Source organism: Acomys russatus, chromosome 14 (assembly GCF_903995435.1).
Source record: "Acomys russatus chromosome 14, mAcoRus1.1, whole genome shotgun sequence".
NCBI lineage: Eukaryota > Metazoa > Chordata > Mammalia > Rodentia > Muridae > Acomys > Acomys russatus.
Window position 1 is genome coordinate 10381414 of NC_067150.1, and position 17121 is coordinate 10398534.

A 17121-nucleotide genomic window follows, 5' to 3' on the forward strand; every position below is an offset into this window, starting at 1 on the left:
AACCATCATTCCCAAAGGTTAAGCCCTAGTGGAAGTTGACCCTGCTGAGGTGTTGTGTCCCAGCCTATGGGAAAAATTGAATCAGGGTTCACCTGAAAGAGAGAGTGGGGATTGAAAGTAGGATACAGAGATTCGAGAAGTAAGGAATCAAGTCAGGAAATTTCTGATCAAGACTCTCTTTAATGCAGACAAGTAAGACTTGATATAGTAAGGTCAGTAGGATCTATTCCGATCCCTCTCTAGCTCCCAAGGCAAGAAGAACACAATAGCCTGAATAGCTCTCTGTAAGAACTTCCTATTACTGAGTAGCTCTCTGTAAGGATTTCCTTACCCCTCCAGGTGTTTCTCAGTAGGGGCTTCCCTACTTTTTTCAAAGGTAAATAGTCTAAGGATGGCCTGGAACACAAAGACCTCTTCCTGCAGAGCTCAGCAACTGGAAGGTCACAGCCTGCAGCCTAAGCACAGGATTTCTGACATGGCAGAATTTGGCATCGCTCCCCACACCGAGGGTGCTGGTGTGTGACCTCTCTCTGCAGAAGATGGTGATGCTCATGTCAGATCAAGGCATGCAGTTGCTTCTCAGTGCTTTTCCCATTTCCTATTTTGAAATTACTATTTGGAGAAGATACTTTATAAGTGTGTGAATACCTTGTTTCCCATGATATTTTGGAGCACGAGCTGGAGCCTGCAGGGTGTTTGTGTCCATAGGTAGCAATGTGCTGTAAGACTTGTGCCGCTAGTTGGCCTTTATGATTCCTGTATTCAGTCACTGGGGTTCCTTGTAGGGAAGAGAGAGCACAGCTTTTCTCGTTCTTTACCTATTCATGTCTCTTGAAGGACTTGGGGCAGGCGAAAGGAGGGATAGGAAGAGAGCGAGCGTCTGTGTGTTTATGCTGTTTATTGATTCATTTGTTGAGTGTGGCCTAGACTATTGACCTCACAAGGTACTGCAGCTCAGTCTTGTGTTTTCCTGCCCTTCCCCAGAGAGTCTGACTGCGGTTTATTGCTAGTACTCAGAACTAACATATTGTGAGCTCGAGGTAGCTTGTTGACACTGGATCCCTCAGCTTCTCGGTGAACAGAGTTAATGTATAGTAACACGAGTAAACACACCTAAGTAGCTGAGCTGTATGCGTGTGTACAGAAAACAGATCTACACGGACCTTTTTTGCCTTCTGTCACATATTTGGGACATCTGGATTGCAAGTGCGTGTGCACGTGTATGTGTGTGTCTGAGGACCAAACCCAGGCGCTTGCACATGCTGGCCAAGGGATCAGCCACTGAGGTCCGTCCATCGCCCTATTTGCTGCTGTTTACATAAAGTGCACAGACAACCTTTGTTCCTCCTCACATGCATCTCTGTGGGGACCACACTTCCTCTAGAGTCCATGGCCTGCCACATGTAGCCAGCATGTCAGGTTCAAAGCTGTCCTGCTCCATCCCTCCCTGCCTCCCACTGCTGGGGGTGTGGTCCTTACAGACAGCATTTTCTTATCTTCTCATCCTCACACTCATCTGCCGTTACCACGCCTGGAAGGGTTCTGGTAAACAGAGTTGCTCAGTTGGCTGTGTGTCTGTCCCTCAGCCTTTGCGTTTTTTACTTATTTCCACTTTTTTACGATGGCCAGCTTTGCTTTGTTGCAGAAAGAAGGAGACTGAAGGGAGGAGCGACTGCTTGCCGACTCTCAGCAGGCGGCCAGCACTGTTATCCCTTTCTCCCAGAGCTCTGTGGAGGCACAGTGACATCGCGCTGTGTTGGAGTGTGGCCTGCTTTTCCTCACACCCGACATACTGGATTCACACAAAGACATAAGACACGCACAGGCCTGCTGCTCTCCTGAGCTCACCTTCCATCTTCCCCAGACTCTTCAGTTTAGCTCCACGTCTCGCTGTTGTGTGAATCCATGGAGCTTGTTCTCACTGTAGCACCTTCATACCTGCCCTTCCCTGCAGGGCACGCATCCTCTCCTGTGGATCCCGCCTCACGAGGCCTGCTAATTCTAAAAGCACAGCCTTCAAAGTCTTGATTAAAATGCCATTCTGTGCATTTTTTATAATTAATAGAAGAAACAGATATTAAAGTCCCTGGACACATTTAGGAGTTTGTTATTTTATCATGAAGTTTAGATTTAACTCTTTTTTTTCTTGTCTTCTTTTGGGCTGCATAATCATGTCCACTTGTGGATTTGGGGTGGACAGAGCTCTCGTTTTCCTGACTCGACTGAAGTATAGCATTCTGTCTATGAACTCTGCTATCTCCTTGCAGGGCAGACCTGCTTCCCATCAGGCGTCTGGCTTGATTGTGTCCTGCAAGTTTGTAAAGCTCTGCTTTGATTTTGGTACAGTCACCATCCCTTGGGCAGTGTCTGACAAGGATCGAGAAAAAGATCCGTGTAGACTTAAGATGGACTTTCCCTTACTGCTGAGACCTTAGGCCCTGCTTTTAAATCTTGCTGTAGGAGTAAGCACGGAAATACCAACTTCATCCCAGAGCAATTTTTGGACGACTTCATTGACCTCGTCATCTGGGGCCATGAACACGAGTGTAAAATTGGTCCAACCAAAAACGAGCAGCAGCTCTTCTACGTGTCCCAGCCTGGAAGCTCGGTGGTGACCTCCCTTTCCCCTGGAGAAGCCGTGAAGAAGTGAGTGCTCTCATATTCTAAGTCAGCCCTTGCGAAACCCTCGCCGGAGTCTGACCCCCACAGCCATGGCTCTGGCAGCATAGCACAGCTTGTTCAGTTGTTGGAGTTCATTTGTTACCGTGTGTGTGTGTGTGTGTGTGTGTGTGTGTGTGTGTGTGTGTGTGTGTGTTGTGGCGAGGTCAGGGGACAACTCTGGAATGCGATCTCTTCTTCCACTTCACCCATCTTGCCTGCCCTGAAGGTCGCATTGGTTGTTGTAGTGGCACTGTTTTTTTGGTTTTAAGATTTTTCAAGGGTTTTTCAGGTTGTTGTTGTTGTTGCTTGTTTTTCACCACTTTAATTGTCTCATTTATTCTTAGGTAAATAAAAAATAAAAATGATACAAATGTTTGTGTTTTAAGAGGATACAGATATCTATAATTCACTTTGAGAGACATCCAGAAAATAAAGTGGAAGATAATAGGGAAGGGTAGGTAGGTTTCTGGGAAGATAATTTAATAAAATACCTCATAGTAGTGCCCAAGAATTGGGTAAAAGTTCTGTGATCTAGTTAGCTTGCCTGGACATGGTCTTACTCAGTCACTAAGTAAGAGCAGGGTTTGAGCTAGTTAATTGCTAAGGACCCATCTAGCCCCTAGGCTCTCTCATTCTCTCTTCCTCTGTGACAGAGAACACAAGGGTGACCTCCATAGAGAGCAGTCATGTAAGCCACCGTGATCCCACTCTACTAATGACTGGTTATAGCCATTTGGGGTAAAACATCCAGGTCGGCCTCGGCTCACGGGAGTCCTCCTAGGGGTGATGCGCCTGAGGTTTTGCTTCTCTCTAGCTTATAGTTCTGCAGCCTTGAAGGGTTACTACTAGAATTTCCACGTAGATGTGGTTAGATTCAGATTGGGACAGCTTAAATTATGGTTGGCAAGATCCTTTAGAGGTACCATGCACTGAAGATCTGGCTTGACTTGCTTCTCCTGTCTTGGCAGTGTAGTGAGGCCATGGTCATACTAACACGATCAAGCTTTTTTACTGAGAACGTTTGGTGGTGGTTGTTGGTGATTTTGCTGCCTTTTAGGAAAATTCAAGACCAACATTTAAAAATAAATTTCAAATTAGATACTAAGTAGACATTTACAAATTTTACAAAGTCTCTATAAGCAGATTCCCATAGTTGCTTATTTGAGCCTTTTTTGGTTATAAATGTACTGTTGTAACACATCTAATTTCTTTCTTTTATGTCCATGTCGGGAGGTGGCTTTTAAAATAGTGTCTCATGGTGTACCCCAGGCTGGCCTTGAATTCATGGTCCTCCTATCTTGGCCCCCAAGTACTCGGATTACAGTGTGCTTCCAAGCCTAGCTTTCTAATTCAATTTTAGCTGTTGACATTTCATGAACTGGGCTTCTGTAAGAGCCCATGGATCTGCTCAGGTCCTGTTGGTCATGGGAATGCTTGTGGGAGGAGCTTGGCAGTGGGGGCAGTGCTTGTGTGGTTTTCTCTGTGTCCCTGTCATGATCTGGGTAGCATTTTATTATTCTGAGTCAGGTTTGTTCCTTTGTGAAACTATTTGCTCAGACAGGAGATGATGGAGGAGGGTTCATTTTATTCTTAGGAAGAATGTTTGCCATTTTTTACTGTTAAAAAATTAAAATTAAGCTGACAGACACATCTATTTTTAAGGGTGCCGTTTTATAAGAAACTATCTTGTAAGAACTAAGAAAATATGGAGCCTTTTACTTAAGACAGGGCCCCAGCTGCCCTCCATCCTGCCTCAATCTCTTGGGGGCTGGGGTTGCATCATGTGCCCCGAGCCTGGGTGACAGCGTTGGTGTTTTCCGGTCATCTCCCTGAGGATGCCTACTGTCTGTCTGAGCTCTTGGTTCCTCTGTGTAGACACGTGGGCTTGCTGCGCATCAAAGGGAGGAAGATGAACATGCAGAAGCTGCCCCTGTGCACGGTGCGGCAGTTCTTCATGGAGGATGTGGTTCTGGCTAACCACCCAAGCCTGTTCAACCCCGACAATCCTAGGGTGACCCAGGCCATCCAGAGCTTCTGTTTGGAGAAGGTAACTGTTTCCAAGAATGGCAGTGAGGTTTTGGTTGAAAACTCACTGACTTTCGGTTACACAGCAGAGGGAAGCTGGCTGTGTTTATTACCCTCAGGAAGCTGCAAGACCACTGGTGCTCAGGAAATGAATTAAAAGTCTTTTTTTTTTTTAAATAGAATTATTTAAACTTGTTCTTTGACAATTTTGTACATGTATATAATGTCCCCCTTCTCTCCCTTCTACTCCTTGATGCACCCCCAAGGAGTCTTTGCCACAGTCTTGTCTTTTTGTTTTGTGACTTACTGAGTTTAAAGAGGGCCATCTCTGCGGCCTGGGTTTGGAACTATCCACTGGTCCCTGGTGGGCTCATCATCAGTGACTACATAATTGAAGATGACTGTCCCTTTCCCAGAATCAATCAGTAGCCAATAGTTCATCTAAGACTGACTATTGGCCATTGCGGTGAGTTTATGATTGCGTGGTTATGCTCAGAAGGAGATGTTCCGCAGCCCTGCTTACCTTCCGAGCCTTGGAGGGGGAAGAATACATGGAATTTTAGGGCTCAATGTTCAACTGTAAAGACCTTTTTCTCTTTCTCTTTTTTTATGTAGAAGAATGCTAGATATAGAGAAATCATTAGCTAACTTTCCAGAACATCTTCCTTTAAGAAGCACACACATCCAGTTTTCTGTTTTCTCACTTCCATCTGCATTGGATAATTGGCTCATCTTCCTTGCGGAAAGCAGACACTGACTTTGGAGATGGGAGGGCACTGTGGTCCTCTTCCTCTGTAATTTCCATTACACATTCCTCCCACCTAAAAACTACTCCAAATAAAATCTTAGCCTCCTTTTCTGGTGTAGACCACTGCCGCCCCTCAGCCCCTGTAGAGGCTCTGGGTCCCTGATGTAGTTGGGCTGCACATTTTTATCATCCACAGGCTGGCAGCTTGATGGCCTCAACTGCTGACATTGTATAGTCCATACTCTGCCAGCTTTGGCTTTACATTTTACTCCCACATAAGGTAGAAAATGGGGATAATAATGATCACTGATGCGGACTGAGTGCTTCTGTGTGCTCTGTCCCAGGGTGTCATTTAAATCTACCCACAGTGCTGTATGTGAGTGGGGTCCACCTCCGCTTTCTCTCTCTTCCTTCTTTTATTCCTTCCCCTTTCTTGTTGTTATTGTTTCTAGGAATTGAATCCAGGGCTTTACAGACGCTCGACAGTTTCCCAGCTGTTGAGTGCCTTAGCCTCCTGATCCCTGTTCCACACCACAAACTGGACCTTTTGATTCGGTACCTGGCCCGTGCCACAGCTGAAGGAGCAGCTGCCATGTGTGCAGCTTCCAAGGTGACACAGGTGTCACAGACTCAGACTTTCTGGGGTTGTAGGCTTCCCTCTTTCTCTGTTTTTGTGGCCAGCCCCCTTCCACTAACTCTTGTGTTTGTTTCCCCTGTTACTCCTCACTCTCAGGAAGACTTGTCACCTATAGCCCAGAATTACATTATGTTTGTAGTGGAAGAACCTGTTCCTACTAGCTCCAAATATCTTTGTATAGTTTTATTGGTGAAACTCATTCCCTGAAGTCAGGTAGGAGATCCCTGGGCTGGTTTTGTGTGATGTACCCACAGCAGAGGTATGTGCCCTTCCCTGCAGCCAGCCGAAGGTCTTCAGCCTTGGCAGAGTTGGCATTTTGGCTAGGTAATTCTCTGCTGTGGGGCCTGTTTTGTGCATGGTAGGATATTTTGCAGTCTCCCCTTGGCTTCTGTTCATTAAATGCCAGCATGCCATGTAGTGACAGAACACTGCAACCAAAGCAGCTTGGGGAGGGAAAGGCTTATTTGACTTATGTATCCCAAATCACAGTCTAGTTTGGGGAGCTAAGACTTGGGAACTCAAACCAGGCAGGAACCCAGAGGCAGGAGCTGATGCAGAGGCCATGGAGGGGGCGATTACTGGCTGGCTCTCCATGGCTTCCTGAGTCTGCTTCCTTAGAGAACCAGGGGTGCCACCATGGGCTGGGCCCTCCCAACAATTGCTAATTAAGATGATACTCCACAGCCCAGATCTGATGTAGTCTTTTTCTCATTTGAGGTTCCCTCCTCTTAGATGACTCTAGCTGTGTCAAGTTGATGTAAAACTAGCCAGCTCAGTCCCTTTCTCTATAGTCAAGATAAAACAGACTGTGATATGTTCCCTGACGGTGGACATCACCTATGCTTGAGCTCCACTGCCATCCCTGTACCTGAATTCCAGTCTTTATTTGCAACTTTTTTTTTCTCTTTCTTTTTTTCCCCTCCCTCCCTCCTTTCCTTTTCTTTTGGAGACAGGTCTTGACATGAGTCCCTGACTAGCCTGAAACTTGAGTTTGCTGTGAACTTCCTGTCTGTCCCTCTCAAGTCACTGGCGTTACTGGTGTGCCCCACCCTTAGAAAAATCATAATAATCCAGCTAGGGAGAGTGGTTATTGCAGCAGTGAATTCAGCTGTGCACAACTTGATGGTTTCTGATGTCTTTTTGATATGGTCCTTAATTATTAGTGTTATCTTCATACCTGTGGGGACAAGGCCTGTTCGTTTGTCCCCTTGAAACCTTTTCTGTTCTTTGAAACAGAGTCTTGTTCTGTTGCCAAAGTTGTCCTGGAGCTCACTATGGAACCTCAAACTCTGTCTTCTTTCTGCCTGTGGAATGTGGGGTTCCAGGTGTGTGCCACCATGGTTCTTGCCTTCCTGTTTAGCACTTAGGCTGCTGCCTGACTTGTGGGTGCTTCATGCGTGCTGGTTGATGGAGAGTTGGCCGAGCAGATCTCATTCTTGAAGCTCTCTGCCGTCCATTAGTCACTAGCACAGGTGACTGTAGATGTGGAACCTTCACAGTTCATGTACTTGACTGTGCCAATCACATTTCCAGTCCCTATGTCTACACATGCTTATGGCAATAGCACCAGATACTGCAGAGGTAAAATATTATTTCTGAGGAGCCGGGCATGGTGCTGCATCCTGTAACCCCAGTACTTGGCCGGTGGAGGCAGGGAGATCAGGGCAGCATTATAAAATCTCAGACTTGGAAAAGAGCTCAGATCGGCAAACAACTGCAGCCATTAGAAAGATGTGTTGGAAATAAAATCTACCCTCTTGGACCTTAGCTTTCTCAGGAGCAATGTAGGACGAGTGCTGTTGTTCTGGGGTCTCTCTGAGATTTTATACGTCTGACCTGGTACAGAATGAGGCAACTTCAGATATGAGACGCACTCATCTTGTTTAGTTGAACTTTCCCAAGGCAAACAATCCAAGATCCTATACATTTCCTGCAGAGTCTGCATGATGCCTCTGAAAAACTCCACTTATTTGGTTTAAAGTTAAGGTGAGGGAACCCATGTCAAAACATGAGTAGAAAATTGGAACAGAGTCAGTGTTGTAGATTTTCTTGTAGCGGAGTTAGTTACATTAGGGGTGGGAAGATTACTGAGAATGTTTGCAAAAGAAAAAGGTTAAGGGATGGTGGGGCAGGGTACCACAAGAAGGTGTGTTTAAAAGATGCTGTCAGCAAGGTGGGAAGGCAAGGTGGCTGAGGAGTTGTGCAGAATTCTGTCAGTAATAGAACCTATATCAGTCCATTTACCCAGAGTTGAATACTTTGCCGTTTTTATCTTGAGATTGAAGAAATGCTTGAAAATGCTGAGCGGGAACGGCTGGGGAATTCTCAACAGCCAGAGAAGCCTCTTATACGACTGCGGGTAAGTCCTGTGTGTGAATGAAACCGTATTAGTGTTCATAATGGTACACACTTACTGAGCTTTTCTGAAAATCGGTAAGTTAAGCGCTTAGAGTAAGGAGAAGAGTTACCCCAGAGGCAAACCGGGAAGCCAGAAGCCTTGAGGCTTGACTGAGTCTCTAGTCAGTTTGATAGGTTTAGTACTTTATTCATACTTCTGTCATTTCCCAAGTGCTCTGTTTCTGATCTCTCTTTGCTTGGCTCTCTTGCTCCGCTCTGGGCGCCATGACCTTGATGAAGCTCCTGGGAGGAATCACATCCATCCACACTCTCCCTAAGTCTGCTCCTGTGCCTGCAGCCTGTGGCCTGCATTGCTGGTCCACTCGGGCTGTCACTTAGTTTTCATTACTATTCGTGTACCTACTGTGTGGGTGTACCTATTTTGGTTACTGTGTGAGCTGCACCTTCCGTCTTTCCACTCTGACGTAAACGGGGGAGAGCAGGCCTTTTGTCTGCCCCAGGGCGGCCCCCTTTCCACCAGCCCCCACAGTGTCTTTCTCGTTACCATGCCCTGAGGCATACCCTGAGGCCTGCATTCTGTTCCTTCAGTCCATCAAGCTCTGATGGAGCAGGTGACCTTTAATTTTGAGCTCACCTCAGGTTTGCTGCTGAATTCCTTTCAGGCGGTCTCTAAGCTATGTATTTCCATCTCCTCCAGTCTCTTAGCCAGTTTTCCAGTCCAGGCCCATGGCTCTAACAGCATTTGGTAGTGGTGACCCCTTATTTATTTTTAAGTCCTGATGCTCAGGAGCCTTAAGTCAGTGGCCTTGACATCTCCAGTGTTTACAGTGCGGAATCCCCATCTCACAGCAACCCTGTTGCCTTCTGACAAGATCCCTAAGAGACTTTTCTGCATATTACCGTCTTGGAAGTCACCCGAGGGCTGAGAGCCTGACTGCTCAGCCCAGGAGGCCGGTGCTTCAGTGGTCAGAGTAGGCCAAGCACCCTGTAGCATCTTCATGATTATTAAACATAGAACATGGGTTTAGAAATGTAAAGGTATGGAGCATTTAAATTGATATAAATACTATAGATACTAAACTTTAGATGAAAAAAAAAGTGTATTTTCTCAAAAATTGGTACACTATTTCCTGGTTTAATAGTTTATTCTGTCTTTCCAGGTAGACTACAGTGGAGGCTTTGAACCTTTCAACGTCCTTCGTTTTAGCCAGAAGTTTGTGGATCGAGTTGCCAACCCAAAAGATATCGTCCACTTTTTCAGGCACAGGGAACAAAAGGAAAAGACAGGTAAACTGGTTATTTTATAAAGTGAAAGAGTGCTCTGGCAGGATTTGTGTAAGTCAGTCTTTGGTAAAATAAATACAAAATAGTAGTAGAGATTTTAGTAGTCATAATGTTAGACAAAAATGCTAACTGAATATTTTGTCTTCTGAAAATGAGCACTTGGGGGTATTTTCTTTTGTTTACTTGCTTTTGGAGGCAAGGTCTTGCTATGTAGCTTAGCCTGGCCTCATATTCTGGATCCTTCCTCAGTGGCCCGACTGCTGGGTCTGCAGTTTTGCACCGTCCCACCCAGCCCTGTTCTGCTTTACAGTTGTGCCTGTTAATGGAGGCGTGGAGGGAGGCTGTGTGTGTACACACGGGTAGTTGTGGCTGTTAGTAGATGCGTGGAGGAAGGCTATGTGTTGTGTGCACACACAGAGAGTTGTGGCTGTTGTTGGAGTCGTGGAGGAAGGCTGTGGGTTGTGTGCACACACGGAGAGTTGTGGTTGTTGTTGGAGTCGTGGAGGAAGGCTGTGGGTTGTGAGCACACACGGAGAGTTGTGGCTGTTGGTGGAGGCATGGAGGAAGGCTGTAGGTTGTGTGCACACACGGAGAGTTGTGGCTGTTGGTGGAGGCATGGAGGAAGGCTGTAGGTTGTGTGCACACACGGAGAGTTGTGGCTGTTGGTGGAGGCATGGAGGAAGGCTGTGTGTTGTGTGCACACACGGAGAGTTGTGGCTGTTGGTGGAGGCGTGGAGGAAGGCTGTGAGTTGTGTGCACACACAGGTTTTCCAGTAGTGCTGCTGAGTGACTTGAGGCACCAGGAGTTCACAGTCCACGCTTCTTTTCCTGCCGTGGGTTAACAGTCAGAGTACATGCTTCCAACTTTTGCATTTTTAAGTATTTTGGTTCAGTGTATACAGTGCTTTAGGAAGACTTCAGACTTGAACTCCAAAGTGTCCTGTAGTTTGGTATTTTTGATGTGTCAGTAGTTCATTTCCAGTTAAATTTTATAAACACTTAGTACACTGTTAACTGTAAAACAAAAGTCATCACCTAAAATAATGTGTTTTTTTTATAAGAAATATCCATCATATAGATTATAAGGAGCCCTTCCCTTTATATTTACTAAGAGAATTTTCATCCGTGGTTAAAAACTAAGAATAATGGGGTTGGGAATGATGGCTTAGTAACAGAGCAGTAGCTACGCTCCAGAGGACCCAGTTTCAATTCCCAGCACCCACACGGTGGCTTTCAACATCTGTAACTCTAATTCCAGAAGGTCCAACGCTGTCCTCTGGCCTTATACACAGCATATAGACATATATACATTAGGTTAATAGAAATAAGATAAAACTTATATGGTACCACTGAGGAGTTGGTGAGTGTATGACTATTTTAATGTGTTATAAAAGCTGCTTTTTTTTTTTGTCCCCTTTCTGTAGGAGAAGAGATCAACTTTGGGAAGCTCATCCCCAAACCTGCTTCAGAAGGGGTGACCCTCAGAGTGGAAGACCTGGTAAAGCAGTATTTCCAGACTGCAGAGAAGGTAACTCCTTAGAGTTCACTGTCAGAGTCAGAGTTTTATCACTGTGAGGAGACACGATGACCACAGCAACTTTTACAAAGGAAAACACATAATTGGAGCTGGCTGACAGTTTCAAAGGTCTAGTCCGTTATCATCATGGTAGGAAGCATGGCAGTATGCACGCAGACAATGGTGCTGGAGGAGCCAAGTTCTATTTCTTGATCCTCAGACTGCAGAAGAGGACTTTATGCCACACTGGGCAGAGCATAGGAGGCCTCCGAGCCCATCCTCACAGTGACACACTTCCTTCAACAAGGCCGCACCTTTTAGAAGCCCGTCTGGGCCAAGCCTTCAAACACCTGAGTCTTTGGGGGGGTCATACTGTTCAAACCACCACGCTCATATGTGTTAAGAATGGCTGACACTGCAGATTTTAGCACAGAGTGTGTATAATTTGTAAGTCAAATGACTCTGGGCGGTAGTGGCACACGCTTTTAATCCCAGCACTTGGGAGGCAGAGACAGGTGGATCACTGTGAGTTCGATGCTAGCCTGGTCTACAACGTGCGTCTAGGACAGCCAAGGCTACACAGAGAAACCCTGTCTGGGGAAAGAAAAAAAAAAAGTTGGTGTTGCATTGCTCTTCTATCTCTGCTATAAAAGTCTTGATCTAAGATTTGTATCTTACGTTTGTAGTTTTTTTAGTTATTTTATTATTACAGCCATATGATAGCAAAGCTACTTGGACTTCTCTGGCTGTATTTATTAAAAAAAAAAAAAATACAGATATGTTTCCTGGCAATTGTGTGGGTCAGACGTGGCCCTGATCTCTCTGGGCTAAAATTGAGGTATCAACAAGCCCTTGCTACTAGCAAGCCTGTGTGTCTGCCTTGGTCTCTTTTGTCCGTGTGCACAGCCAGCAGTGTTGCTTCTCTGACCATTTTCCCAGTTCTGTCTTCCCCTGCCTCCCACTTGCTCTTTCTGGGACCCTGTGATTGTGTGTGGCTATCTGGAAAGCCCCTGACAACCTCAGTCCTTTAGTTTACAGCTGGATGATGAACAGCCTCGGTGCCATCTGCAGCCTCTGGCTTCTTTACCATATAACATAGTCACAGGTCCCAGAGTGAGGTGGGGACATCTTCACAACTATCATCTTGCCTACCCCAGTGGCTTAACCTGTACAGCAGTCACTGGTGTCCTCTCTGGGGTTGTCACAGGCATTCAGGCCTCTGCAGCTGCACCTGTCTTTGACTCCTCTCCCATTTTTTTCTGGCCCTTTAATATTTTCTGGCCCATTGGCTAAATGCTGTCTTCTGATCTCTGTGTGTGTGTGCGTGTGCACACACACAGCTTATCTTCTCCTGTAGCAGATTGTGTTTTCATTCTTGGGCAGTTACTGGATGAGGAACAGATAGGACTTGTGCATCAACAGCTTGTGTTTTCTTACCCAGAATGTTCAGCTCTCGCTGCTGACAGAAAGAGGGATGGGTGAAGCAGTTCAAGAGTTTGTGGACAAGGAGGAGAAAGATGCCATCGAGGAATTAGTGAAGTACCAGCTGGAGAAAACACAGCGGTTTCTTAAGGAGCGCCACATTGATGCCCTGGAGGACAAGATAGATGAAGAGGTGAGCTGCGGGTTGACAGGCTCCCAGGGGTCATGCTTTTGTTTTGGATCAGCCACCGTCTTAAGTCTCTGATTTGTTTGGTTTCCTTGTCTGTAAAGTTGAGGGGAGAATGGGCAAGAAATTAGACATTGTCCAGGCAGAAGGCAGCAGAGTTGGACGTGTGGCTGGTGCTGAGGAAAGGTTGAGGCTGTTCTGGAGAGCACGTCGCGGAGCTCCTGAGAGTGCTTCCCATGGCGCCTGTAAGAACTGATGCTGTCACTTTTATCATTAGCTTTGATTGGGCTTTGGAATCTCACCTGGAGCATGCTTGCCCTTTCCATCTCACGGAGCGGCAGAGGAAAACTTCTGTTGGACTGTGTTGAAATTTAAATATTGACATGTCAAAAAGCAAAATTAAAGGGTATTAACATAGAGAAAATACTTGTAAGCGCGCAGAAGAAAAGGCTAACATTTTTAGTAGAATATTTAAAAGGCTCATATAAAGCTATAGAAAATCTTAAACATTTCAGTAGAGCTATGAACAAAAGACATGAAAAAGTGGGTTCACAGCAAGTATAAATGGCTAACAAGCTCGAGAAAGCGATATTTAACCACAGTTAACCAAGACCATTAATATTAAATGGATTTTATTTGCCAAATTGGACTTTAGAAAACTGGCAGTAAGTGCACTGTTGGAGGGGTGTGCTGGAACCGCCTCCTGAAGGCGGTAGCAAGGCCATGGACATCTCGGGAGGCTGGGGAGTCCCTCCCTTAGGGTGGCCCTGGGGAATTGTCCTGCAGAAACAGTAAGACAGAGACTAGTACACAGCATAATCACTGCTCGTGCTGTGCTCAGTGGGGAAGAGTGGGGAGCTTGGTTTCATTAAGCACTGTCACATAGACATTTGACTAGTCTTGATGACTTTTCAGTATTATGATCTTGGCCAGGTGCAGTGGCATGCCCAAAGCTCCAGAGGATCAGGAGTTTAAGGTCATCCTCACTACACAATGACTTTCAGGCCAGCTTGGGCTATATGAGACCCTGTCTCAAATAAGCAAAAAGTGTGTGTTTAAAAGGCATGGAAAAGTATTTTCAGTATAATGTTCCAGGCAAACAGGACTGTAGGGATGCAGAGCCGACACACCGGCCACTCATCTTCATCATGTGCATGAGTGTGAGTAGATACTTTGAGGTTCCAAACACACTGGCAAGGACTTGGATTGAGTGAGATTATCTTCATGGTAGAACAGAACACTATTTCAGGAGTGCAGTCCCTTGCCTTCCATCTTAGTGTGTCTAGCACGGCCTCTTAAAGCCTTGCAGTGGTATGTGTGAATAGTATCATTCAGTGCCAAGTGCTGTTCAAGTCCGAGCAGGTCTGTACTCACCTCACTCACTCCATGATTCTAGATGTGGAGGGTCAGTGGTTTGTCTTCACACCGACTCCTGAGCTGTAGGCTCACAGGGATCCACTTGCTCCTGCCTCCTGAGTGCTGACATTAAAGATGTGTACCACCGTGCCTGGCTCCCATACTGGCTTTTGATCCATGGTTTCAGTGAAGCTGCTCTTGTCAAGGTTTCCTGTGATTCTTTTTGCCAGCACCCCTGTCAGGGACCTGCTTTGACTGCTGCCAAACCTCTTCTTGGCACATTTTTAATTTACTGCTCTCCCGAGAGCTCAGTCCTTGCAGGACTTTTTCTGTATACCCACTTTCTAATTTCATCCAGCCTCTTAGCTTTGGTGGTGACTCTCACAAGTTTGCCCCAAGCCTTTCCTCTCAGCTCCAGAGTTGCACAGCTCACAGCCTGCTCCTTGTATCTGAGGACCAGATCTCCCATTCTCTGTCCTGCTCGTCCAGTAGACTTCCAGTGGACACTAGTCTTTGTCTAGCACAGACCGGAAACCCTGTCTGTGTCCTTCTGTCACCTGCATTCTGGTGGGTTCTGCTGTTAGCACGTAGTGTCTGACTCTCTTTGTTGTGCTCCAGGTACGACGTTTCAGAGAGAGCAGACGGAGAAATACCAACGAAGAAGACGATGAAGTTCGAGAGGTAATTTTCCAGCTGCAGCATGCCCATGTCCGTAGGTTGCTGTGTAAACCCAAAGCACCACTGGGGGCATTTGGACAGGTGGCCCAAGGCTGTGTGCTTAGGAGTGAGCTCTGGCCTCCCTTGGTTGATTCGAGCTCAGCTCACAGCATCGACAATTGTGTGGCCATCATTGCTGATCTCCTTTCTGCTCTTGTTGAAACGTATTTAAACACGTGGGAGGGCCAGATTCAAAGAGAGCCTCGCTGATGAAAATCACACCAGGCACGTTTCTGAGTTAGAATGCTGAAATCCTCCTCAGTCTCCTGGAAAGTAGATTTGAAACTGCTTACTGAAGCTCCGGCCTCTTACTTACTGTGCTTGGTGGAGTCCTGACTGAGGTGTCCACTTCTGTTTTCTGGTTGTGTGATCTTTGGATTTTGATTACTGTCACTGTTGTGTGGTTCTCTCACACACTACTGACTGCTGAGGTTTGTTTGAACCACTTGTAATTTCAGTGGACAGTTTTGTGGCTCTTGTGGTGAGTACTCTGGTCCTTACCTCCTGTGCCGTACGTGAAGGCGGTGTTTATTTTTGATAGATTCTGTGCTTTCATTATCATCTCCTATTTTACAAATGAGGAGACTGAGACTGGATTCATGGTCACATGCTGGTACTGGAATTTGAACATGTGTCTGCTTCACAACCTTGACTTTGTGCCAGCCAATGTCTTTTCAGGGCTCCAGGTGGTCATAGTATTTTCGCATGGCCAGCGACTGGCTGGAACTGAAAGCTTCTGAGCCCATCAAAACCAGTGTTAGTGATGTGCCTAGACGGACGTGCTGTGCTTCCTGTAGGTTGTGTTCTGAATCCTAAGGGGAAAAGCCAACCGATTAGGGTTGGTCACTTGTATCCGCTCCATTTGTATTCTCTTACAGTAGACTGCTAGAAAGAAGTATTTCCTGGTTCTTGGATTATCTGGTTAATCTTGGTTAGCCCTTTTAACTGAACATACAACAGAAATACCTTTTACACCGAGCCCTTTGGGAGTAAATCACTAACCTCAGTTTTTTACTAGTCTTTGAAAAGGATAAAAGCTGGGGCTGACGGTGTAGCTCAGTGGTCAACTGCCTACCTAGCATGTATCTGGGATCTGTTGCTATCACCACCAAAAAAACAAAACAAAACAAAGGAATTGTGACTACTTTATATGGAAATATTACAGATTTCAAGTGGGAGCCCTGCAGAGGAGTAAAGGAAGCTTAAAACTTAGGTATATTTTTAGTCTGTTTTCTGTTAATATATCAAAATGCCTGAGACCACATAATTCCTAAAGCATAGAAATTTTTTGAACTCACAGTACCAGGCACTGAGTAGGCCAGAGAACATGGTGCCAGCATCTAATGAGAGTCTTCCTGAGAGTTCTGACATGTCAGACCACATGACAGGGTGAGATGGCAAGTTTTCTTTCATAACAGAGCCACTGCCTGCGTAACCCATGAGTCCGTTAATCCATGAATAGATTAATGCATTCATGAGGCCTGACCTCATGCAGTGACGCTCCACGCTGCCGGTAGGTGTGGCTTTGTGGATAAACCTTAGAGCACGAGCAGTCTAGAACGCATATTAAACCACAGCAATCGCACCTCTGCTGCTGTGGGGTGCTGACAGGGCTTTCAGCCTCAGCGTGCTATTGGGACTGGCGAAATGGAGTTGACACTTTCCCAAGACGTAATTCACACTTTGTCAGAAGCTTTGAGCTCAGAATATGAATCCTATTCCCGAGCTTTAGTTAAACAGGTGAATGAAAGTATTACACCTTTCACTTAGATGGAAAAATACATACTGTAGAGCTTCTTAGTCTCATGGGGAAAACTCAGATTTTTTTTTTTTTTTTTTTTTTTAGGCACAAGTTGACTTGGAAACATAGGACCAGGACTAGACAGTAAAGATTGGGTTTTGTAGACTGCTATGGTCTCCACCCTGGGCACTGTTCTCCCACAGCCCTATACAAATAGAGTGCTAGTCTTACTCTGGCGCACAGTCCTTGGTTTTCTGGCTTATAAATTCTTTGTTCCTGTCTGAATTCCAATGGGGTTGGTACACCTTTCCAAGTGTGGTGCTGAGCCTTACCCGGGTGAAGTGGGCGATTCACAGGATGGAGGGATACTCACGAATCATGCATACAAGGATTCGGTGTCCGTGTTGCATCTAAGAAGGCTTAGAAAATGCAACAATAACAGCTAGACATCTTTCAAGTGCTCCATCAG

The 17121-nt window shown here is 45.9% G+C and overlaps 1 protein-coding gene across 1 annotated transcript in view; it reads left to right on the forward strand.

Moving 5' to 3' along the window:
- Positions 1-17121, forward strand: part of Mre11 (MRE11 homolog, double strand break repair nuclease) — a 48723-nt gene that overhangs the window by 14667 nt on the left and 16935 nt on the right. Inside the window, exons 7-13 of the mRNA XM_051155925.1 lie at positions 2461-2646; positions 4537-4708; positions 8350-8430; positions 9590-9716; positions 11138-11241; positions 12671-12844; positions 14813-14875. Coding sequence (XP_051011882.1) covers positions 2461-2646; positions 4537-4708; positions 8350-8430; positions 9590-9716; positions 11138-11241; positions 12671-12844; positions 14813-14875 — 907 coding nt within the window. The remainder of the gene's footprint in view (positions 1-2460; positions 2647-4536; positions 4709-8349; positions 8431-9589; positions 9717-11137; positions 11242-12670; positions 12845-14812; positions 14876-17121) is intronic.